Genomic DNA, 26,278 nt, shown 5'->3' with positions numbered 1-26,278 from the left:
TTGTTTTTCTTCTTTGTAATTATTTGTTTGGTCCAAAATATTGTGTGTGTTGTCATGATTTGTCACGACAAGAGTTGGCTTCGTACAACGCTTAAAAGGTCTTTAAATAAATACGTTTTGAAATGCCTATGGGAAAAATGCATTGGGATTAATTTCCTGGGCCACTCGTCGTTCTGAAAGGGGGAGGGACTGCGACGCTCTATTGCTCCTGATGTGCTGGTTGGTGCCTTGCATGGTTTCTGCCGCCATCGGTGTATGAATGTGTGTGTGTGTGAAATTGAATGTAATGCACAATCTATGTAAAGCGCCTTAGATAAAGGCGCTATATAAATGCACCATTTACCATTAACCCATTCTGACCGGGCACCCATTTTGGTGTCAGCATCATGTTATGCTTTAGCTATTTAAAAATAGCAGATCTACAAGCTCATATCGCGCCACCGAGTGGCGCGATACGAGCTTGTAGGTCTGCTATTTTTGAAAAATCGAAGAGCGACTGACATTTTAGAATCTGATCTAAGGTCAGAATGGGTTCATCAGACCAGTGTGTGTCCGGCGGAAACCTCGTATGAATCTGATCTAAGGTCAGAATGGGTTAAGGAGTAGTGTCCCTTACCTTGTTTTAATGTCCATAACATGAGTGAGAATGATCTCTGTAGTCTGTACGCACAACATTGTGTGTCTTCCCCCCCCCCCCCCCCCCCCCCCCCCGATTTGTTCTGTTTTCATGCCACCTTACCTGAATTATACACTGAACATAGCTGATCTAAAAGCCCACAACACATTGCATTGTGGCGCGTTGTGAACTAGACTGACTACTAGACTGCTAGTAGTGTACTTGCATTCTTGCAAGCAAGTTACTGTAGGCAGGGAGTAATAAGTAAAGTAATAATATTCATTTTGGGCCCAGGCCGTAGCGTAACGGTCTGGGCACCGGACTGGTAATCCAGTCGCAGTGTGCCGCGGGTTCGACTCCCGGACCCGACACGGCCTTTACTGCATGTCATCCCCCCATCTCTCTCCCGTTTCCTGTCAGCCTACTGTCTGTCCCTTCAAAAATCAATAAAAGGCGTAAGCCGCAAAAAAAAAATCTTAAAAATAATAATAATAATATTCATTTTGAATGAACAAGTAATACATAATAGTGATTATATTGTAACAAGCCCAATACTGGTCTCCTTTTGGAGAGACGCTAGCCCCTCCTATACACAGCTTTGTGTGTAGGTGTGTTTGAGCATGTGTTTGTTTGTAGCACGGAATGTGATGATTTGATTGGCTGATGTATGATGATAAGAGCGGCCCTCACTTCACACAAGTGTGATTTTCTCTCAGGTGTTTGACTTCCTGCTGTTGATGCGAGCAGATTCCCTCCACCGGCTGGGGGTTCCCAACAAAGATGGAGCCATTAGGTTCAGCCCTTATTGCTACTGTGACATGGGGTGAGAGACACGCACGCACGCACACGCACACACACACACACACACACACACTCTGACACAGTATGTTCTCTCACACATGCACAGGCAGAAGGGAGTGGGTGTGCTTATTAAGAGGCTACTCAGTATGTGACTGTTATCCCATAAAGCTCAAGGACCTTTAATCATCCAACATTCCGTTTACATATACCCCTGACTGAGTATCTGCAGATCAGTGATAGGCTCTTTGAATATGATTTTTCTTATAGCCTATATCTGCCAAAGCTTAATTATAATAAAAATAAATGTCTTAAAAGTTATCAAACTGCACATGATAAATATTTAATCAAGATCCTCTTAGCAGCAAGTAAAAAAGCAATCACATGACGCTGGTGCCAGCAGGACCCACCAACGAAAGATCAATGGATGGACATTATTGAGGAACTGTATTCTATGGAAAAACTAACATTCATACTTAGACTACAAGAGGATAAATTCTATAAAAAGTGGGAAAAGTGGAATCTCTTCTCTCAGCCTAGCGATATTGCAATTGGATTTCATTGAATGTTTTTTGTAATATGAGAAATGCAGCCTTTTTTTTCCGTTTACTTTTTGTCTTTTTCTTTCCGTATAGTCTTGTCAGTTGTGTATGTTTCTTCCTTCAATAAAAATTAAGTAAAAAAAAAAAAAAAAAAAAAAAGTTATCAAACTGTCTGATAAAACAAGTCGGGAAAGTCGGGTTCGGCAGGGAAAGAGGTCTTTATCAATTAGGTCGGGAAAGTCGTGTTTGGGTTAATAGTTTCAGTCACAAGTACTACATCACAACATGCAAACAAGATACACACATCAGTCCTCCAGTTTGGGGGGAACGGTATGGACGGTCGTCATGTTTTCCTGTTGTTTACAGAGAGCCAGAGAAGCGTGTCAGTGAAAAGAAGCCTACAGGATCGGCATCTCCACCTGCTGGGGGGCTTGCCCCACCTGCTGCTCCTCCACCCGCCTCCTCCTCTATTCGCACAGCCTACCTACCCTACGCACCTGCCTTCAGTGCACTACTGCAGTGCCTAAAGATGGTATACACGACATACTACCTATGTACCATTATATTAGGGCTGGGCAATATTTTGATCAATAACGGACGTATATAACCAAATTATTGATAAGATTTGCTTTTCTTATACCATATATCAATGATTTTCTTTCTTTTTTTTTGTAATATGTTTTGGGGGCTTTTTATGACTTTATTGATGGTACAACAGGAAGACAGGAAGTGGTGAGTGAGAGATGGTGAGTGACACGCAGCAATGGCTGTCGGGATTGGGACCCAAACTTGCAACGTGCTGTCAGGCTATCTATGTGCCCGGACCGCTACGCCAGCGATCCGGACAATGAATTGACAAAAAGTATTTAAATAGATTTTTTTAAATTGATTAAATCCATTAGTCTGATTATCCAATTAGCGTATATTGTACTTTGTTGCTCAAATGGGGGTAAGATAGCATTTGAAAAAGCATTGCAACACACTGAACACAGTGTGTATATCTGGGGGGCAGCGGTGGCCGAACGGTTTACGGAGCGGCCTTGATATCGGAAGGTCGCTAGTTCGTATCCCCGGACCGGCACGTTAAAATTACCACCGCTGAAGTGCCCTTGGACAAGGCATTGAACCCCTACCATTAAATGTTCTATGAGCAGGGCCTGGCTGTAAACAAGTTATTGAGCTTAGTCCAGTTACCCTGGGTAAACATAGTACCTTTCCTTTCCTTTCTATCTGCTTCTCACTATTTCTTTTTAAATCGTTTGTCCCAGGAACCAAATATTTTGAGATGGAGGTCTGTGGCCAAATCGGGGGGGCAGTCAGCCAGATATTTCGTGAAGCCTCATTTGAAATCGGTAGTTCATATAATGGCCTGTTGTGGCGCTGGACCGGACCCAAAAAGGCCCATAGAGGCCCATGTATTTTGGCCCAACTTCACCTAGACTGTATTACCTTAATAAACATGGTCATGAATACTTTCTTCTTCCAGTCACTAGTTTAAAGTCTCATTTCTAATGTCATAATATTCTTTTTGGAAAATTATGGTCCCATTAATTAAAAAAATGACCATAAAGAAAAAAAACCATCGCGTATGTTCTGAGGGGCGTGGCTACCATTACAGTCTATGATCGGGATTCCCCTCCCACTCGAGTCAAAATAAAAACCAACGGAGAAGAAGGGGGGAAGTCCCGCCTCGTTGTCTGGGCAGCCAATGACCAGCTGGTATACAAAACAGAGCCAGCCAATGGCCAGCTGGTACCAAAGATGGCGACTTACATCAGGAATTAGCATATTATTACAGGCTTCATTTTACGTTCATGTTAGACCCGGGGAACGCTTTGTCCATATTTTTTACAGTCTATGGGCCAAATACATATAATGTTGGGGGTTGACATGAAAATGTTTGAGCACCACTGATATCGCAACATACCCTTTTCAGAAAACAGTTTCAGAAGACATTTTGTAGAATCCGCCTCAGGTCTTCTTAACAAACAAGGTCAAAGCTCAGACGTGCTGTCTGGAACTGTGTCTGTTGTAGGAGTCGGACTGGAAGGTTTTAAAGCTGGTGCTGGACAAGCTGCCATGTACCCTCCAGTATAAAGTTCTGCTACTGACCTCACCATGCAGCCTGGACCAGCTCTGTTCTACTCTCTGCTTTATGGTAACACACACACACACACACACACACACACACACACACACACACACACACGTGACCATTTATTCTAGCATGCATACTAGTTGTTATTCTTGTGTGTGTGTAGGTGACAGATCGTCTGATCTCAGAGCGTCTAAAAAAGACTCCAGATGGGTTTTCCCGTACTGATGTCCAACTGGCCGTAGTTCCTGTGCTCACAGCTATTACCTCCTACCACAACTATCTGGACCAGTCTAGACAGGTACACACACACACACACACACACACACACACACACAGGGCTCCAGCGTGAGACCTATTAAGTCGCATATGCTACTTAATTTCTTAATGTGCGAGTTAAATTTGAACGAGGTCGCACCGGTGCTACTTATTGCTTTCACTCCCAGCCTCAACCATGAAGCACGGGCATTAGCGCGATAATAAAATATTACTTTATTCTCACTCATTCCTCTCTCTCTTTCTCGCTCCCTCTCTCTGCCTGTCTGGGTACGTTCGGAAATACCGCACCGGAGCGCACTTGCCCATTAGTTTGCATTGCACAGTGCGCTCAGTGCGCTATTTCCGAACGCGCCCTCTGTCTGCACCCGTCTGCACACGACACACGTGAGTGCAACAGCGGTGGCGCGCTCACTGCTAAACCTGAAAAAACCGAAACAAAGATTTCAGCATCAGGCAGCTGTACACTTAAGTTTCCCTGGAGCGCACACTTGGCACACATTTTACAACTGGGATGATGAATGATGCTGTGCATTGCTGTCGCTGAATCCACGGAGACAGCAGACACAGAACATATGGGGGACTGCGCCTCGTCCCCGACCCCAAACACGATAAACTTGTTGTTGAAAAATAGCTTCCAATAGCTTGTTGTTTTGCGTCGAGTAGCGCTGTCCGCTGTGTGCAGGCCAGGTACATACATGATCGCCTCGAACAAAATACATCTCCCACGTGAAACCTGGTATATTCTTCCTCGTACGACGTGGTGTTGCGTGCTGAAAATAGCAGATTTACAAGCTCACAACGCGTCGTGTCCACCACACGTTGTGAGCTTGTAGATCAGCACATGGAAATATGCAGGCTGAGCCGTTTAGAAACTTTCCCCTTCACAATAAAAGCACATCAGCTTTCACATGTTCATTCTATATAAAGAAAAGACAGGAGCAAAGTGGTCAAGGATTATGAATTCGGTGGCATTTCACATTGCAAAAGGGTGCAGGAAGAGTGGGCACGTGGGCACCTCAGTGTTAAATATCCTTATTGGCCATTAGGTTGAACATGCCCATGCTGAAGGTAAGGGGTGTGTCATTTCTGTTTCATATAGCCAAATGATAATAACTATATGGAAAAATGCACTATAGGTTAATTCATTATAATAATTTCCTATAAAATGTGTGTGAGTGAGAAATATTCCATGTTATGTGCTTAATTTAAGGCATTTATGCTTCAGCCAAGAAAACCTTTGCTAGCCTTGGTGATAAGGTCATACGAAGAAAAAGTTGGTGCTACCTAATTTCTGGTGGCGCTACCAACTGAAAAGGTAGGTGGCACCAGTGCTACCTGTGAAAAAGTTAGTCTGGAGCCCTGCACACACACACACACACACACGCACACACACACACACACACACACACACACACACACACACTCACTCTTGACCCAGTGTGTTCTCTCACACATGCACAGGCAGAATTCTGAATTCTGCTTATTCTGGAACCATATTGTAGAATGTATTGGGATGATTGTCTTTAATCGGTCTCACAGAGAGAGCTGGTTCAGTGCCTGGAGACGGGCCTCATCTACCGCTGTGCCAAGCAGTGTGTGGTTGCCTTGACGATGTGCACCGTGGAGATGCCTGACATCATGATCAAGCTGCTTCCTGCGCTCATCGTCAAGCTCACCCACATATCTGCGACCGTTGCCATGGCGTCCCCGATGCTAGAGTTCCTCTCCAGTGAGTGAGACTTTTTTTCCCCCTTAATGAATGTGGTTGATTTAATCTTCGGTTGGTGTCAGTGGTTCTCAAACTTTTTTAACCCATTCTGACCTGAGATCAGATTCATACGAGGTTTCCGCCGGACACACACTGGTCTGATGAACCCATTCTGACCTGAGATCAGATTCTAAAAATGTCAGTCGCTCTTCGATTTTTCAAAAATAGCAGACCTACAAGCTCGTATCGCGCCACTCGGTGGCGCGATATGAGCTTGTAGATCTGCTATTTTTCAATAGCTAAAGCATAACATGATGCTAACACCAAAATGGGTGCCCGGTCAGAATGGGTTAACCCATTAAAACCAGGAAAGCATCTGTCATTTTAGATTTTAGTTTTATAGCAACAGTGCTTTAGAACAGTTAAATGAATAGCGGATTCTACATAAATCTTCTCTTCTGGGGGTCCCTGGCACAAAACATTTTCAGATGCAGCCAAATATATATCATTTGGGGGTCCATGGCATGAAAAAGTTTGAGAACTACTGAAGTATTTAATTTTTAATTGAACAATAATTCAGTTCACTTGAAATGATTTGGTTCCGTAACATGAGTATTTTGTTGTGGTGCGTTTCATAGCTCTGGTGCGCCTGCCTCACCTGTACGCTAACTTCGTGGCAGAGCAGTATGTTAGTGTGTTTGCCATCTCACTTCCCTACACCAACCCTTTCAAGTAAGTACATGTATGCACACACCCATGCACACTGTGTTTTGCATTGCGTTTTCTTATCCTCCATTATTTTTCTTTTACAGCATTTGACTGCAGTTCAGTCATTTTATTGTCTAATAAAATGATGCTTAAATTAATCAATAATCTCTAACCTGTAGATATCTCTTCTCGTCTAATTCCTCCTAGGTTCAATCAATACATAGTGTCATTGGCCCACCATGTGATCGCCATGTGGTTCATACGCTGCAGGCTCCCTTTCAGAAAAGACTTTGTCCAGTACATCACTAAGGTGTGTGTGAATGTCTTGTTGTGAAGTAGTAGGTCTTCTTTCATGTATTGAAACCTGTATTAGTGAAGCACAATTGTGAGAAAAGAAATAGTTGTTGTAACATTGCTTCTCGATTATTTGATTCGATCAAAAAAGTCATCAATGGAATAATCGCCAAGAAAATAATTGATTCCAAGTTGAATTTGGTGTTTCTCTTCCTTCGTTCCACCATCCTCTTTCTCCAGGGTTTGCGTTCCAACGCTCTCCTCCCGTTCGACGACGGCCACGAGCAAAGTTCATTTAGAGCTCGAAGCACCAGCCTCAATGAGAGGCCTAAGAGGTACGCCTGCATCCACACCAACCCAAACACACTATTAGTCAGCCAGCCAGCCAGTCCAGTGGTTCTCAACATGTGGGGGTTGGGGTTCCCCAGATGACAGTGACAATTTAAGGTCTTTCAAAACCTTTTGAATACTTAAAAAGAAGAAAACACTGATCATAATAAATTACTGCGTCAAAGTAATAAAACTATAAAAACTGTCCAAATTGTCAAATAATATAAGAAAGAGGCAACATTTTTGAAAATAGCCAAACTACAAGCGTGAGCTTGTAGGTATTTTCACAATATTTATCTGTGTGTGGAACCAATTCAAACTAAATGTAATGCCTCAACTCCTACAATTCCAAGTGCTTGTCAGGGTGGGGGGCCCCCAGTTCGAATATGATTCTTTTTGGGTGTCGCGGCCTAAAATGGTTGAACCACTGAGTGAGTCAGTCAGTCACATAGGCTCCAGAACATGGTAACTGATCTACAACAGCACAGTCAAGGTAATATGGGACTCGGCATGAATGTTACTGTGGATTGATGATTGCTATGATTTCCCTTAGGTTGCCATGGTGATTATTATTTCAATGTATTTTATTATTATTTTCTTTTTTTTCTCATTTGGATGGTTTTTGTTTGGTCTCCTGTTTCCAAGAGTTTTGTTGTTGCTGTTTGTTTCCTGTTTTTCACACACACACACACACACACACACACACACACACACACACACACACACACACACTGGCACACAAACGCACACACATTGGCAAACACATGGGACAGAGAAGGAAGTTTCACTTTATCCTCCTTTCAGATAAGAAAGTTCTAACATACCCATTAGTCCGTGCACACACGTTTGTCTATGTACTCATCTCAGGCTCACACACATTACAGACTTAATCTCTCATGCGCAGAGATAAAAGGGTAACCCTCTCATCTGTAAACGGTGTCAGAGTTTGAATGTCACTATATTAATCCAGATAGACAATCACTATGGAAGCATCCAACATAACTCCAGTGTCTAACCCTGTCTCAAACAGCCGACCTCCTCAAAAAACAGTGTAGAGAGGAAGACACTTTGATGGCTGTGGAGATTGTAATTCAAAGGCAATGTCAGGCGGAAGGAGTCGTCATGTTATTTTCTTTTTTATCGAGATGAAAAGTTTTGACTGCCATAATGTCTGAGACCAAAATCAATTGTCTGGACCGGCGCATCTCTTTTATAGTCCACACCGTGGCTCCTTTCCCTGCCCTCCCCTTTTTGTATTTGTAGATTCAGTGTTGATGTAATGCATGTCCTGTTCCCCGCCCACCCCTTTTTGTATTCGTAGATTCAGTGTTGCTGTAATGCGTGTCGCCGTGTCCTGACCCCACCTCTAGACTTCTTGCTTTTCTTTTATTTCCCAAAAGAGATGTGTACTCGCAAAGTAGACAAATCGACTCTTTCCCCCCCTTGTCCTCTACCGCTCCCTCGCCTATTTTTCAACTCACTTCCTGGGTTGCTTTCAGCAGTGCGTCGTAACGTTCATGCTCCCATTAGTTACCATAACTCTTCCATGCTAACTCTCCATAGTTAACACAGTAGCAGTTTGCATTGATCCACCATGCCATTTTCACTTTAATTAATAGCCCATACTGTGTAACTGGTCTGAGCGGTATGCTTTCCTTGTGTTGCTCGTGAGCCTTACTGCTGGCTTGGAGCTCTGCATGTCTGATCTCACATAGTTCATGTGACAATGATATTATTTATTATTATTATTGACTAGAGGCTGTCATCAATGTATTAATCTATTTTGGGATAACTTTGGTAGTAAGGTTATGGTAAGATCGGGGAAAGCACAGACTATCTCTTCATGAACTGAATCTCCCCACAGTCACGTGCTGCGCTCCAGCACTCTGTTTTAACCCAGTGTTTCCTTTTCAGTTGGATGTGTGGTTCCTCTTCATGTGTTTTTTTAACCTTCATTCATTCAGGCCCTTTTGCTGAGTCCATCCTTACTACTGCCTGACTTGTTCTAGCTACTGTTCCCTGCAGCCTTAAGCCTATATAGTTTCTGCTTCGTCATTTGGCAGTGTCACGTACCGGAAATATATTTTTTAAGCAAACTTGTCATCTTTTAATTTCGGTGAGCGACACTGCCATGCAGCAAGTTGAGGTTTTCACTAAGTACTCTTTCAGAGGATGTTATCTTCAGTGCCATCCTGAATGGTTTTCTGTGTGTATTTCTTTGTGAAATGTAGACGCTGTTTTACCCTCTTCTGTGGCTTTGTCTGTTTTGTCATGTTTTGTTGACCTCCTTATCCCTCTTCCTGTGTATTCTGAATCATAATGTTCGCTGCTGTTAATTTGTTTTGTTTTTTCCTTTCAACTCCTCATTTGAACCCGGCCCCCTTGCCCCCTCCTGTGACGTGGCACTGCGTTCTGGGCGTGTTTTTTGGGGGGTTGGTGGTCGCGTCACCCTGGATGCTTCCTCTTCGTCTGTGAACATTTCCCCTTGGAAATCCCTCCACCGGCCCCACAATCCTCATTTGTGACGTTCATCCGTTCGTCACCTATTTGTGTGGCTGTTGCTCTGGGGTGGGGATGACGTTTCCTTCTGTCTCCTCCCCACACAAACTCACACATGCCACCAAAACCCCTTACATACCTACGATGACCTAACCCACAATCCCCGCTTAACTGTCCCATGCCACCATACCCCCCCTCCCCCCCAAATCGTTGCCACGGTATCCACCACCACTCTACCACCACGCCACCCAGTCTGCGGGCGGCAAAAGTGGCGAAGGCGGCAGCGGCAGTAGCCAATAGCAGCAGCTCTCCAGTTAAAGAGCTGAGGGACCTGTCTGCCCTGGATGCATTCCGTTCCCGCAGCATCAGTGTCTCCGAGCATGCGGTCCGCAGGTTAGAGAAGAGCGCTCTGGGTAACCTCTTTAAATTAAACAACAGCTAAAAGTTATACGTAACAATGATTAAACAGCAAGACAAACATCTGTCACTCCATGGGATGGTTGATGGGGCGCAAGGGGCCTTTTGTAATGACGGCCATTGAGATGGGTGTGCTGGGAAGGGCTAGATGCATGCTGGATGGAGGAGGGTTGGTTTGTTCATGTTGTTTGTTTAGTTTTTTGGGCCGTTTTCCACGTTTGCATTTGTTTTATTTTTTCTTTTGTATTTAGTTTTTATACCTCGCATGGTGTGCAGACAGACACATATATCAATCCATGTGTTTGTTCTGTTTGGTTTGGCTTTGACAACACATGTGCCATTTTGGGTTCAAAGTTGTGTTCTGTTTTTGTCCTTTTTGCTGGGTGTGGTGCTGTTTTTGTTGTGATTGGCCTAACAACAGGAGTGACTGAATGAACTGGTGTAAAGCATGTGTACCCAGAGAAGGAGGGGGGGGGGGGGTGCTTTACTGACAGCCACTGCAACCAATAATTGGTCTCTCCTCTATCTGTGGTGGGATGTTACTACTGCCTCCCGTCGCCAATGATAAGGACTCAACACAACAGCTTTGCTTGCTTGCCTGGAGATGTTTTCCTTTTTCATGTCTTGCAGTTGCTTTGTTTTGTTGCATTTACAGACAGTCATACAGTGTGTATGTACTCATACAGTGTGTGTATATATATGTACTGCTATGACCATGGCAATCTACCAGTGTGGGGATTTAGGGATTTATCAATCAATTGTGCTTGCGTGAAGCTTTGATGTGTGGTTGGATACAATAATCAGTCTCTCTCACTCACACACACACACACACACACACACACACACACACACACACACACACACACACACACACACACACACATCAACACCTACCTACTTGCCTTTCCACTTATATCTCTGCCCGGATGCACTATTGAAATGGCTACTGCTGCTCATGTGCAATGCCAATCTCTATTTTGTTGTCATACTAGTACTATCCACTAGGGGGCATCAAAGGTTCATGGCTGGAACAAAGCTCAGTTCAACCACTTCTCTTTCAAAATACTCTAACCCATTCTGACCTGAGATCAGATACATACGACGTTTCCACTGGACACACACTGGTCTGATTGACCCATTCTGACCTGAGATCAGATTCTAAAAATGTCAGTCGTTCTTCGATTTTTCAAAAAATAGCAGACCTACAAGCTCGTATCGCGCCACTCGGTGGCGCGATATGAGCTTGTAGATCTGCTATTTTTCAATAGCTAAAGCATAACATGATGCCAACACCAAAATGGGTGCCCGGTCAGAATGGGCTAAAGGGTGATGAATCACTATCCCTCAATAACTGCAGTGATCCTTATAATTGCTCAACCTGTTCATGACATACTTAAACGTTGTCTATTGATTAAGAGACACAGGGACAGTGATGCTTCCGTTAGCACAATGACATGATAGAAGCATCAGTGCATCCATTAGTATAATTAAGGTTCTAGCACGGTGGACACCTTCCCTCCATCAGCTCACTGACATTTAGTTTAGTTTTCAGTTGATAACATGACATTTTTAGAACCAATTATTTAGCTGCAATATTTATTTACAGCTCCAAGCCTCCGAGCCTCATTAAGTGGATCTTGTACTGTGCTCGTACAGTACAGTACAGTACAGTACAGTACAGTACAGTACAGTACAGTACAGTACAGTACAGTACAGTACAGTACAGTACAGTACAGTACAGTACAGTACATGCACCCTTCTTGATGCTCCTGCACTGAAAAACATGCAAATTTGTGAAGACATGTTAACCCTAATGGACTTGTTACAGTTAGTTTGGATTTGCACTAGGCAAGGACAAATTGTCCCATAATGGAGTGTATTAAATGAACTTGGCTCCGTCTTGGGTGATCAATTGGACTTTGGGAATGGTGTTCTGGGTAGGTGTCTGCCACAAACAGTGATTCATCTTTGTAATCAGTAGATGGTTGTGGTACTAGTTGTGTAATTGTCATATGATGCAAAATGACCGCCGTGTGAATATGGTTGAAAGGACACACAGCTGGGACTTGGTCTGAGTGAGAGGTTGCACCCTGATGATGTGTTAACCCATTCTGACCTGAGATCAGATTCTAAAAATGTCTATTACATCCTGACAGTTTCATTATTAACCCATTCTGACCTGAGATCAGATTCTAAAAGTGTCTTTGATTTTTCAAAAATAGCAGACCTACAAGCTCGTATCGCGCCACTCGGTGGCGCGATATGAGCTTGTAGATCTGCTATTTTTCAATAGCTAAAGCATAACATGATGCCAACACCAAAATGGGTGCCCGGTCAGAATGGGTTAAAAACATGGAGTTCACATCGAGTAAAGTACTACCTGTTTTCGGCTTTCCATGGTGGACTAGATGGATTAACATGCTTGTTTAGGTGAACATAATATTCACAAATTGAACATATCATATTTTGATTCTAGACTCAAATGGTCTGCCTTCAATATCGACTTGGACAGTCGAGTTATTTTAATTAAAAAAACATACTTAATGCTTGCTACCACTCCTACTGGCTACAGATTCTTTCCAAAAGGCAAATCGACAAATTCATTCGTCAGATCTGTCCCATTACAATTGGCTACGTCTGGCAGGAGTGGCCGGTTATGCAAAATATGTGATGAATCATAAATGCATAATAATTTGTGTCCTTGAGTCAAGGTTCAAACCGAACATATTTCAAGTCTTGTTAGATGATTTGTTCCTTGCAGCCAGCCAGTACGACCCTTTCTACTAACTTCCCCTACAGTGAGCAGAAGTGTTGTGGAACTATGTCTATTGAGACTGACTTTTCTATTAGGAGAGCCAAGGCCAACCTGTTTTCCAATTAGACCATAATGGCTATTTTTGAGATGGCTCCACAGATCGATACTGATGTACAAATGTCTGGATCAGGGGAGAAGTTGGTATGCCATTTGTACCACCTATGCTTTCAGACCACATTCTCTCTTTCCATCTAATCCGTAATGGTCTGAAATTCCACTGTACCTTGCTTTATCTGTATGATGTAACTTAAAGGAGAATTCCATACTAAAAGGCTTTCTTACCTTTCTTTGTAGTTGTTACGTCCCCACCAAAGAGGTCCAGGTGTTATTTTGTGCAAAAGCTCCTTATTGGCTCCCGTACCATAAGCCCTAAATGAATTGCATTGAATTCAATGGGAATTGAATGGGGCTATGGGGTGTTGTGCTAATTCGCTTATTTCCATTGCTCAAAATTATAATTTCTTTGTATATATCCTCTCTTCATAATGTAAATAATATCCCAAGCGGCACACTTTACTACTTCTTTCAATGGAAATAAGCGAACTAGCATAACACCCCATAGCCCCATTCAATTCCCATTCAATGCAATGCAATTCATTGAGGGCTTATGGTAGGGAAAATAGCCAATAAGGAGTTTTTGCACAACAAAACACCTGGACCTCTTTGGTGGGGACATAACAACTACAAAGAGAGGTAAGAAAGATAAGAAAGCATTCTAGCATGGAATTCTCCTTTAATGCACCGTGGGAGACATCAGCCTTCACACGAACGCACATCTACAGAGAACAAATCAAAGCATATCGAGGGAAGACACCACTTTATACCAAGTGCCAGCATTTGTGTTTGATGTAATAAAGAACATCACAATCCCCCAGATTGTGTGACCTTTGTGCTTCTGCGTGTGCATGCATGTGCACAATGCGTGTGTATTGCTCATTATACACCGTCACATCCTCCTTAATTGACCAGTGAGCGTGTAGATTTCACAGTGTAGAGCACAAATGTACAGTTGAGTATGCTTACCGTAGATGTACAACCGCTTGCATGGCTTTGCGTGTGAATTGGAACTTGCAAGTGTGTGTATATATATATATATAATCATACTGGGAGTGTGAATGCCGTGCTATCCCATCTCTCTCTCTTTGTTTGTTTCTCTTACCCGTGTCTCTCTGGCAAATGTCTGCAGGATGCACACCTCCACAACCACCTGTAGTCTAGGTTCTGCCGATGAGAACGCTGTGACTCAAGCGGACGAGGGACTGAAGACGGTCCACCTGGAGCTTACCGAGACCTGTCTGGACATGATGGCTCGATATGTCTTCTCCAACTTTTCAGCCCTGCCTAAGAGGTACAGTTGGTTTAGACAGTTTTTCCACCGCATGTCCACAGTCTGCTCGCTTTTAATAATAATTATAATATCTGGGATTTATACAGTATAGCGTTTTTCATGAGTACTCAAAGATGCTTTTCATGTGTGGGAGCCAGGGAAGAGAACATAGGAAAAAGACACCAAAACAGTGCGGTGTTGAGGTAGGTAGGGGGAGGGAGGGGGCGATCTCTGATATGTTTGGGGAGTGCATTCCAGAGGGTCCAGGTTTTGAGCTTGATCTTTTTGGGGAACTCAAGGAGGCCGGCGTTGCTGGACCTGAGGGAACAGGATGGGACATGTGGCTCAAGGAAGGCGGAGAGGTAGGGGGGAGCCATGTTGTGCAGTGCCTCTTGAGCACATTTGGTTACAGTACCTGTACTTCATTTATAACTGCAGATAGTACCCCCTCAATGTGGCTGGTCGTATTGGCGACATCCAACCATTTGCGTAGGGGACACGTCTGGAAACAATCTCAATTTCACCTATATATATTTCCAACAAAAACATTTTTAGAAACACTCCATGCAGTCGCTCTGTATTGATTCACTGGTATTGAGTATTACTGCTGTGGCAGGTAAAGGATGTCCAATCTTCCACTTCACATTTTGGTATTGCATTGATTCTCTTGGAACCTCAACGGAGGTGTTATACCCCCAAACCAGTACCAGGTGCTTCTTTGGCCTGATCGAAGAAGAATGGTATGTAAAATGTACGGGCTGTTCACAGTCACACCAAGCACTATAGTTAGTAGAAGTATAACTATACGGTAGTTACATCGTTCAGTAGTGGTGTGGACTGTAACATCCACTTGAGTGATGAACAATAAAAGCTCTCTTTCCCTCTCTCTCGCCAGAAATGGCCTGGGTCTTTTGACGCTTGTGAAGAAAATAAAATAAAATTCAGAAAGCATTCATGCCCAGGCGGTGGCGTAACCGTCTGGGCACCCGACTGGTATTCCAGTCGCAGTGTGCCGCAGGTTCGACTCCCAAGCCCGACACGGCCTTTACTGCATGTCCCCATCTCTCAGCCTACTGAAAGAAAGCATTCATGATCATGACCTTTTGAATTTTGGCTGTCGTCCCAGGTCTCCAATTGCTGAGTTTCTGCTGGCGGGGGGGCGCAGTATGACATGGCTGGTGGGAAACAAGCTGGTGACCATCACCACCAGTGGAGGGGTTCGAACTCAGGCCCTGCTGGGGCTGGACATGGCTGAACGACTTGGAGGCGGAGGGGAGATGACCAGGTAGAAACCACCTGAGTGGATTAAAATAGTGTTTGATACTACTCACCAGTCCCTGTATAATAAACCAACATAAACAAATCAATAGGAACGGTAGACTGTTGTTTGTTTTTCCCAAATTGTCTGTCTCAAATCCGTCTCTCCCCACCTGGCTCTTCAGATCAGATCCATCTCTACACACTCGTCTAACCAAAGAAGCTCCGGCCAAACTAGAATCCCAGTCCAGCCAGCAGCTCAACAGAGCCACACGCATAAGGGTCCGCTCCATGTCAGGTAACAGTTCTGCTCCATTTTCAACTTTCTTCAGTATTCGTCTACTCCACTTTTCATCTTGTTCTGATTGGGATCATGACAGCAGCTTGCACAAAACTGCCTTTTTTAAATTTGTTTAAAAAAAAATTGTCCCCTTGTAGTGTAGGCTGAAAAATATTGTACATTTACTCCACTATATATTTAAACTTTAGTTACTAGTTACTTTGTAGATTTTGATTATTATTACAAAACACAATAACCACTTCAGTCCTATACTGTATATAGCTGTTTGAAAATAGCCGGTCTACAAGCTCACAATGTGTCAGATCAACCTTGTAGATCATCTACTTTCAAAAGATCTTTTTAATACATTTTGAACCTGTGAAATTCTGCACAATGGTTACTTTGGTACTTTAAGTAGATTTTGATACCAATACTTGCTTTTACTCAAGTAAATTTGACTTGTAACGCATCATCAGGATGCGTGACGGCTAACCATGGACAGTGCTCGAAGCTTTAGAGATACAGGGCTTTGAAAATCTTGCTTTTAACACTAGAAGGTCTGAAGAAAAAAGGGCAAAACTAGCATGTGCTTAAATTCATATTTAGAAAATGTTTCAGATGTCAAAAATGTCTGAGATGATAGAATGGTGATGGTTGATGATGGTCATGGAAGGGGAACCTTCTGAAACCTTCCTGGGCAAAGATAATTAACTTTTAAATATTTAAAAAACGGTCAAAATGACCTCTCAGACCTTCTAGTGGATTTATATGGAGCCTGGATGTCAAAAGTCCCATAGCTGGTTGGGACGGAGGCGCTCCATAGCATGCTAAAAGGTAAATTGACTGCCGCCGCTTTCATATATGGATTATACAGGGGGGTAAGAACATGTTCGTAGATGGTAGTTAAAAGTAAAAAGTAAAAGTATGTGAGTACCACTGATTAAAAGACTATGAACTGATGATTATTAATGTATATAATCGATGTCACATACATTCTAGGTGGCCATGCTCTGCGTGCCGGCCCTGCCCAGAGTTTGAGTCCGCTGGTGTCTCCCTCCGAAGGGGAGTTGGGTGCCCCACTGTCCCCCACATCTGCACCCACCCTGGACGGCCTGGGACCACCGTCCTCATCTCCCACCCCCACTGCTCCTCCGCCCCTCAAAGACAACCCCAGCCTGGCTGAGTTCGTCCCCATGCTCACGCAGGGCTGGGCCGAGATCTTCATCCGTAGACCATCTGGTGTGTGAAAACACACACACACACACACACACACACACACACACACACACACACACACGTGTAATCCCTATTGTGTTATGCCAAGTAGATATGATTGTTTCTCCAAGTTTCTCTTTATCTCTGCCAGGCAGATTATATTTGCCTCTGTAATGCTGTGTGTCCCTGTGTGTGAGTGAGTTGTTTTCTGTGAACAGCTAGTCTCCCACACCGCTGGACAGATCGTGAATCTTTGTAAGCACTTCGAGGTGACAGCCAAGGAAGAACGTCACCTCGAAAGTTTTGAATCAATACAACCGCATGGTGGTGCCATAACTGCATGCAATATTTTCCTCCCATCTTTGCTACTACTCCTATAGATTTTGTCCAAAACTCACACAAATCGATGCACATTATTCTCCCTAGAGTTCTGTGATCAATATGCATCAGTCCGGTTTTTCATATTCCATTCCAATTGGCAATCATGTCAAATTCCTGTTCCTGTTCCCCCTTAACCCATTCTGACCGGGCACCCATTTTGGTGTCGGCATCATGTTATGCTTTAGCTATTGAAAAATTGCAGACCTACAAGCTCGTATCGCGCCACCGAGTGGCGCGATACGAGCTTGTAGGTCTGCTATTTTTGAAAAATCGAAGAACGACTGACATTTTTTAGAATCTGATCTCAGGTCAGAATGGGTTCATCAGACCAGTGTGTGTCCAGTGGAAAACCTCGTATGAATCTGATCTCAGGTCAGAATGGGTTAACCCATTCAGACGTGTACAAACGTCATAGCTAATCCAACCGATGGATCCAGTGGACGTGTACACACGTCATAGTGCTTTTTTATTGATGTCAAACAAATCAAATTTCAGATTTTGGCCCTTTCTTCTGCACCATACTCCTTGCTGTTTCGTGCATGCGCGCTGCCGTTCACTTCCTTGTTTACAGCTCCGAAAGAATGCCTCGTATTAGAGCTCTTCATGGGTCCAAAAAAATGGTTCAGAAATCCGAAATTAATCTGTGACATTTATCCGATTCCAACCCATTCCATTGGAAAATATTTTCATATTTTCCAAATAGTTAAACCAAACCCGAATGGATCCGTGACAATTTCGTCCGATTCGGATTTCTTTCAAATGGCGGCGCCGAGCCCGACAGAGATCCGATTATTTCCGAGAGACCCGACCTAGCCAGGCAGACATAAATGTGGACTATATGAAATAATATAGCAGGCATATTGACCATTTTAGTGACCATTTTTGTTTAACCCATTCTGAACGGGCACCCATTTTGGTGTTAGCATCATGTTATGCTTCAGCTATTGAAAAATAGCAGATCTACAAGCTCATAGCGCGCCACCGAGTGGCGCGCTACGAGCTTGTAGGTCTGCTATTTTTTGAAAATTCGAAGAGCCACTGACATTTTTAGAATCTGATCTCAGGTCAGAATGGGTTCATCAGACCAGTGTGTGTCCAGTGGAAACCTCGTTATGAATCTGATCTCAGGTCAGAATGGGTTAAAGCGAGAGAGAGACAGACACGTTCCCTTCAGGCTGCACGTGTCTCGTCTCTTCTCGTCTCCACAGCGTGCGTGCATTTAAAATGAACCAAACGGATCATTTGTTTTGTACACACAATCATCAGAGTTTTAGCAGAAGCAGATGCATGTGCCGGTCTTGGCTGAATGGAATATTAACAAGGCACGACACTCAATGTATAAACAGCTCCTAATTTGCTCTCTTCTTTATCCACGTGTGGGGATACACTGTTCACAGGAGAGCTGTCATGGTTGCTTTAACTTTCTTATATTCATTTGATTTGAGCTTTGCTAGTTTGCTTTCACCTCGTTGAGGTCAACACTGTTGTCGGGATCCGTGATCGTGATATAAAGTGTTTTCACCGCAAGGCAAACCAGGACGGGGCTGGCATTGTGTGGTACGTCTTGCGCTGCTGATCCTAAACCAGCATAATCATCACACGTAGCACAGCCGTTCATGTCGCTGGAACACTAACCTGATCCTAGGTCAGCCTAAATTATCACACTTTAAACGGAACTTTTCTTCCCCGTTTTTCTCCTCCACAGCCCTGCGCAGCATGATGCTGACAGAGAGAGTATGAGTCAGACTGGCACACAATCACACACTGATTGAATATTTTATTAACATTTGTAACGACAAAAAAGCACAGTCAGTCACAGTACACTCACACACGTCACACACACAGTAGCCTACGGGTCTTCTCGGAGCCACTCGGACATTACACATAATGATTGACAGACCCGAGTTCTGACCTGAGCGTGTCTCGGGTCAACTCGGGTATTTTCTGAGTCGGGGGACCCGGTGAAGAGCTCTACCTCGTATCACCTAATCTAGGGAGCTCTCCATGGTTTTGACCAGATGGACATACCTCTGTCTTCATTTCTGACGTCAACGTGCCTCTCAATTCAAATATTAACGCTTCTAGAGAGACTTTAGCGTAATCATCGCGAGGTAATGATGCAACATTATGCCTCCAGGCTATCGGAGTAAAAGCTGCCATATCTGCCCGGCACCCCGAGCCGGCGCTTATTGTGTTAGTGGTGGTGGTTTACATGTGTGTGTGTGTTTACTCTGTTTATGTGTGTGTGTGTGTGTGTGTGTGTGGGGACAGGTAACACTAGCTGGCTAATGTGTCTGGAGAACCCACCTAGTCCCTTCTCCTCTGAGCTGGGCAACATGCCGCTGCAGGAGCTCTCCAGTGTCCTGATGGCTATGGAGGGTGTCAAGGAGCCCCCCGGCCAGACGGCCAGTGCCCCGGCCAGTACTGCCACCCCACCTCCAGTCCAGACTCAGGCCTCTCTCTCCGAACCCACGGTGCAGGTACACACCGCTGGGGGAGGGAAACCAAACCTCATTCAGCGCTCCAACACTGGTGAGTAAAGATAGTGGTGGTGGTGGTGAGGGGGGTGGCTTCAGTGGTTCAGAGCGAGAATGCAAAGGTGGTGTTTGCGTGTTGTCGTTTTCACCACTGTCGCCTGTGCGTGCTGCTGTTGTATTTTCAATTCATCCAGGTGGTATGTCAAGTATTCATTGGTGTAGCTGTAGCATGGGAGAGCTGACTTGACTGACTGGTATTTGTTCTGGTCCACCACAGAGCTGGGATGAATACAAAAACAGCTGGAAATGCTGGACTGTCTTAATGTTGTGCGTGAATGCGCAGCCACACACGGAGATATGCTTGCATAATCTTCCTTGTCTCTCATTGCCTTTCCTTGTTCACGATTTCTGGTCGGAGCCAGCTGCTGCACAGGTTAACAGACCAAAGTGCCTGTAAATGCCATGGTAAATTCTATGGTTCTTCTTTCAGGTAGCCTGGCTCAGATCAGTGATCATGGACAATCATTCGCTGGCGCTGCTTTGGTCTCATGTCATAAGTTAAAATGTGCCTCTTTTTGTCTCTCATCACTCTTCATTGTTTTTCATTTGGTGCTCTATATGTATGTGCTTTTTGGTTTCATGGTGTTTGTCGTCTTTATCTCATGTTTTTCTCTTGTCCACTTCTTCATTTCAACTCTGCTTTTTTTTCCCTTTCTTATTATAATTCCCTTTCCTTTTTGTAAATTTAGTTTTTACTTCTGACTGGATTGTTTTTTGTTTTTATTTTATATAATTTTTCATCCTCACCAACCAACGCGCTGGTTTGTGAATGGCTGTGTGTGGGCCGACCTGCCCACAGTGGGAGGCTCTCTCTCGTCTCTGGGCCTGGGCTCTGCCCCCCCAGGCCCTCCGGCCCCCGGCAGGCTGCACAGGAGCATTTCCTGGGCAGGTACCGTCTACCACATGTGTGCCCCCCCTCCTACAATGTCTTCCCCTGCCCCGCAACTCCTGGAGTAGTTTACATGTTGTCACTTGTACAATGCAAAAAGCGCACACTGGAAGCTATTCATGTTCTGATTGTCCATTGTCCATGACTTGCACAAAACTGCTTTTAACCCATTCTGACCTGAGATCAGATTCATACGAGGTTTCCACTGGACACACACTGGGTCTGATTAACCCATTCTGACCTGAGATCAGATTCTAAAAATGTCAGTCGTTCTTCGATTTTTCAAAAATGGCAGACCTACAAGCTCGTATCGCGCCACTCGGTGGCGCGATATGAGCTTGTAGATCTGCTATTTTTCAATAGATAAAGCATAACATGATGCTAACACCAAAATGGGTGCCCGGTCAGAATGGGTTAAAAGAATAATGTTGAACTTACATCCTTACAGTGTGTTTTAACAGCGGGGTGAGCATGGGGCGACACATCGCTTAATCGCCCGCTATCGGGCGAAAAGATGAATTATTGATGAATATTTGCCTGCTGTTAAAACGTACTGTAAAGGTGGTTGCACACTGGACGTGTTTTTCGGAAAACCCCGATGGAGAAACGCAGCTAAATATCCGAAAAACGTGCTCGGTGTGTGGGGACCTTTAGTCTCGCATAGCCAGACAACTATTCCACAATACAGTCTGGAATTACACCTCCCGAAATCCGAGTAAGGAAGCTAATCTGCATGACTGTAAAGACGAAACGGAAGCGAGGCTCCACTTCCGCTTTATCACTTAAATGGTAAATGGTGCATTTATATAGCACCTTTTATCCAAGGCGCTTTACATAGATTGTGCATTACATTACATTCACCCATTCACACATACATTCATACACCGATGGCAGCAGAAACCGTGCAAGGCACCAACCTACACATCAGGAGCAATTAGGGGTTCAGAGTCTTGCTCAAGGACACTTCGACACTAACTCTGGGGGAGCCCGGATTCGAACTGGCAACCTTGTGGTTACCATCCGGCCACTCAACCCCTGAGCCACTTACTCATGATAGAACTAACGTTGCTTTCCGATTGTATGTCGGAAACATTTGAAAATTGCGATAGGCAACAGTCTGGCAACGTGAGACTACGGACATGGCCATTTATGTTTGTTGGGGGGGACGCCAAGTTGGTTGCACTGCAGAGGATTCGACAGTGGTGGGCAAGAACTTTACTCCTGTGCCTCCTATAGCACCCAAAGACCATCTACCATCTTCCATTTTATGCTTCAAAATTGTGTGCAGAAACTACTGCACACTTGTCTGCTGCTTAGAATAAAAAATATTTTACTGAGAAAATGTGTGGAGGAACGTTTTCACAATGGTAATATGTGTGGTCGACTCGTAGATTACGTGCTCTTCTCCTTGACACAAATCCCTGATGATGCTCATGGTGTGCAAAGGACATACAGTTTGCGCAGTTGTGCAAGTGAAAGAACATGTACTACTGCATTTCTGCTTTTCCCCCGTCAATGTCATATTAACACGGGAGGGAGGGTTTTCATCTGCCGCCGCAATGGGAGATAATGCTCTGTCAGTGCCCCTTGATACCCAAGCCAATCATAGCACTGAATGAGGTGACTGCCGCCAAGCTGTACCAATCTCATGCCAGCCCAAGGATGGCTCACTGTGATTCACGACTCACAAGTAGATTTTCTTTCCGTTCTAACTGTCTTGTTCTAACTGTGTTGGTGAACATACTTCCTGGTTGATCTCAACCGGTATGACTTCATGTCGTCGTCAACAGAAAAAGCCCAGACCTCATGACCCCAAGTCAGTGCATCGACTTTCACACCGTATCGGTAACCAAAGAGTGGGGAGGGAGAGCATATCAGAGCAGCAGTTCCAGTGAAGCCTGATTGTCTTGGCGTCAGCTCATCTGCACTGTAGTTTTGTCTTTCTTCAGTGTGGGGAGAGAGTGGGAGCCATTTTGACATCTTCAAGAGATGTGAAGAGGGCATGAGAACAAGGGAGCGGTCTGGGCTGCTGTTGCAGTACTCGCATAACCGACCGTCCAACCAAAACACATGCATGTGTGTTTGATGACAATCAAACGGATGGTAGCTGTCTCTTTTAGATAATCCAGATATGGATGGATGCTGCCTGCACCAGTGATCTGTTTTTGTCTGTCTACAATCAGTCTGTTGGCCAAATGTCTGTGCAAATGTGTGTGTTTGCTTATCTGCCTCTGAATTGGTATGATCTCTCTCAATGTGTGTACAATGTACATCAGATTTGTGTTGTGTCATGTCTACGTACTTAACCGTATAGTACTTGTCTATAAACACTATTCAATGTTGTGTTTGCACAAAGGATCAGTGTGTGTAATGCATGAGTAGGATCTTGATTTATTTTATTTATTTGACGTACGTGTGTGTGTGTGTGTGTGTGTGTGTGTGTGTGTGTGTGTGTGTGTGTGTGTGTGTGTGTGTGTGTGTGTGTGTGTGTGTGTGTGTGTGTGTGTGTGTGTCAGTCATATTGGTGTATGTACAGTATCTTTGTTTACCTACATGCTCTATCCTGCTCTCTAGACTCTGTGGTGGTGCTAGAGGAGAGGGCAGGGGTCACCACAGCGCACACTCCATCTGATTGGCCGGAAAGTGATGAGTTTGAGGCCATGCCCACTGAGCCCATCTTTATGTCAGCCGACAAGTTCGCCAAAACTTTGAGTCGGGTAGGTTGGACGGCTGCCTCCATGATGTGATAATGTTGGCATGCTATTGAGATTATTAACACATTATTAGTTTGAAAGTTATTTTTTACAACAGCAGGTATTCTAAATGAAATGGTTTCAGTACAACAGTCAGTAAAAAAAAGCTTAAATCTATTTCCTTTTCTTTCTCTTCTCTAGTCTTCTTCCACCTCCAGTCAGGACGATGATAAGTCCACACTAGAGGAGGTGAGCGAGGGAGCTATTCCCATTGATCAGCCCACTCCAGGGCCCACTACCCCGGGCAGCCAGGGGCCCGAGCTCCCTTTTCAAACTCAGACCCAGTCCCAGGGGCAGGGACTCAACAAATCCAGCTCCTCCCCGGAGCTCCAGACCTTGCCCGAGGCTTTTTCTAAGGCTGCCATTGAGTCGGGGACTGGGGCAGGAGAGGCACCACGACCCAGGGCACCTTCAGACGGCAAGCCCCCGTCCCATCAGTCCCAGCCAGAGAAGGAGAGGGTGGAGGGAGGGGGAGGGGACGGGACCGGACAGGGAGGTCCGAGTCAGGGGGGTGAAACCCCAGGAGTCGTGGTGTCACAAGGCGGAGGAGCAAGGATGAGACTGGAGTTCCCGGCGCCGGCCGCCAAGCCTGGACCCATCTCCCCTGGTGGAGGCCACCGGCCACGGGGTCACACCATCTCTGTGACTACCCCTTCCTCCAGGAGGGAGAGGAGGACCGAGAGAGAATCATACCACAGTCGGCCTGGACCCAGCAACACGGAGAAGACCGCTGGCCTCAGTCCCAGGTACTGCATGCCATGATGCATAAGATAGAACGGTAACTGTCTGGCAAATGGTAATTTTCCTTTTATATCTTTTTAGTTTAGTTTTGCCAGGTGCTTCAAAAGCACCTGGACTACATTTGCTAATACCTCTAGTAGCGACCGTAGTGGACACTTTTTCCACAATTGGCTACCTTGTCTCTAGGCTGACTCTAAGCCAATGGGAGACTTACCCATAAAACCCATAGTCTGAACGGCGCAATGTGAAGCTGTGAGCGGAGGCAGAGGCTGTGACACACAAACTGATTATACTGTAGATTCATAAACAAGAGCTTTCTGCACCCGGCAGTTATATGATTGAGTCATTCTTGTTATCACATGAATGCCCTTCATCTATGCAAATAACTGATCTACAAGCTCTCATCGCATTGCATTTCGTATGTAGATCATTTGTTTGAGCTACTTCTGATACATTTTGAAAGTGATTAAGTCTGTGTTTTTTATAATATTTAACCAATGAAAAGCTTTAATGAGGTGGAGATTAAATAATCACTACATTGGACCATTGGAACACAGGTTATTTTTTCCATTTCCTGAAAAGTAATGGTTTTTGAACAAAAAAGTTTCTGCCAGACAACGACGAAGTGTACTGTAGATATTATCCCATTCTGACCAGGCACCCATTTTGGTGTTGGCATCATGTCGTGCTTTAGCTATTGAAAAATAGCAGATCTACAAGCTCATATCGCGCCACCGAGTGGCGCGATACGAGCTTGTAGGTCTGCTATTTTTGAAAAATCGAAGAGCGACTGACATTTTTAGAATCTGATCTCAGGTCAGAATGGGTTCATCAGACCCAGTGTTTGTCCGGCGGAAACCTCGTATGAATCTGATCTCAGGTCAGAATGGTTTATTTAATGTTTATCTCTTCCTGTAGTTTTGTGTTTCTGCAGCTCTACCACTCACCTTTCTTTGGCAATGAAGCCAATAAACCCCTCCTGCTACCAAAAACTCAGGTCTGTTCTCCTTCGTAAACATCTGTCTGTGTTCGTGTACAGTATGTATGTATAGGACGTAGAAAAACGTGTGCATACATTACAGTTAACCTGTGTGTGATCTATGGTAGGTGATCGACCGTGCTGTGAAGGTATTGGACCAGATGCCTCCTTATGACACTCACAAGATTGGAGTGGTGTTTGTAGGCGCTGGTCAGGTGAGAACACAAAAACACACCTGGACACAAAAAATAAACAGTACATAACAAAGATCTCAATTAAAATGGTAATTTTACACATTTAATTTAATTTACACATACACATACTGTATAAAGGCTAAATCACAAAAGTGTTCGGACAGTCATCTCCCGTTCTTTAACCACGGCAGGTGAACAACGAGGTGTCCATCTTGTCCAACGAGTATGGATCGAACCGCTACGCTGCCTTCCTGACGGGCCTGGGCAAACTGATCCACCTGAAGGACTGTGATCCGGACCAGATCTTCCTGGGTGGGCTGGACCAGTATGGTGACGATGGAGAGTTCACTTACTGCTGGCACGACGACATCATGCAAGGTCAGAGAGCACTCTGCATCTCCATCTTTTGTTTTTAATCATTTCATAATATATTCTGGGGGGGGGGGGGGGGGGTTGTGAATTATTCAAGGGATTTTAGTTATCAATGAGACATACTAAATACACTTTCACTTTAGACCAGAGCACTGCAGAGGGGAGGGTGTGTCTGTGACCAACTGTCCGGTCCCTTGGGGTTTCTGACAATGTGGCCCCCTGAACAGTTTAGTTGAATAGCCATACATGTAC

At 44.5% G+C, this 26,278-nt stretch overlaps 1 protein-coding gene across 1 annotated transcript in view; it reads left to right on the top strand.

The window, feature by feature from the left end:
* Positions 1-26,278, top strand: part of tsc2 (TSC complex subunit 2) — a 39,825-nt gene that overhangs the window by 9,441 nt on the left and 4,106 nt on the right. The window contains 20 exon segments of the mRNA XM_083766252.1: positions 1,333-1,439; positions 2,323-2,488; positions 3,992-4,114; positions 4,218-4,352; positions 5,870-6,059; positions 6,677-6,770; positions 6,954-7,056; positions 7,281-7,375; positions 10,122-10,262; positions 14,288-14,449; positions 15,555-15,713; positions 15,871-15,983; positions 16,965-17,204; positions 19,833-20,093; positions 20,898-20,987; positions 23,562-23,704; positions 23,882-24,486; positions 25,400-25,478; positions 25,589-25,675; positions 25,846-26,032. Of these exon segments, the coding sequence (XP_083622378.1) occupies positions 1,333-1,439; positions 2,323-2,488; positions 3,992-4,114; positions 4,218-4,352; positions 5,870-6,059; positions 6,677-6,770; positions 6,954-7,056; positions 7,281-7,375; positions 10,122-10,262; positions 14,288-14,449; positions 15,555-15,713; positions 15,871-15,983; positions 16,965-17,204; positions 19,833-20,093; positions 20,898-20,987; positions 23,562-23,704; positions 23,882-24,486; positions 25,400-25,478; positions 25,589-25,675; positions 25,846-26,032 (3,280 nt within the window).

The sequence above is a fragment of the Protomyctophum parallelum genome (genome assembly GCF_964188405.1).
Source record: "Protomyctophum parallelum genome assembly, chromosome: 5".
NCBI lineage: Eukaryota > Metazoa > Chordata > Actinopteri > Myctophiformes > Myctophidae > Protomyctophum > Protomyctophum parallelum.
Note: the sequence above shows the minus strand (reverse complement) of the source record. Positions and strands in the feature narration are given on the sequence as shown.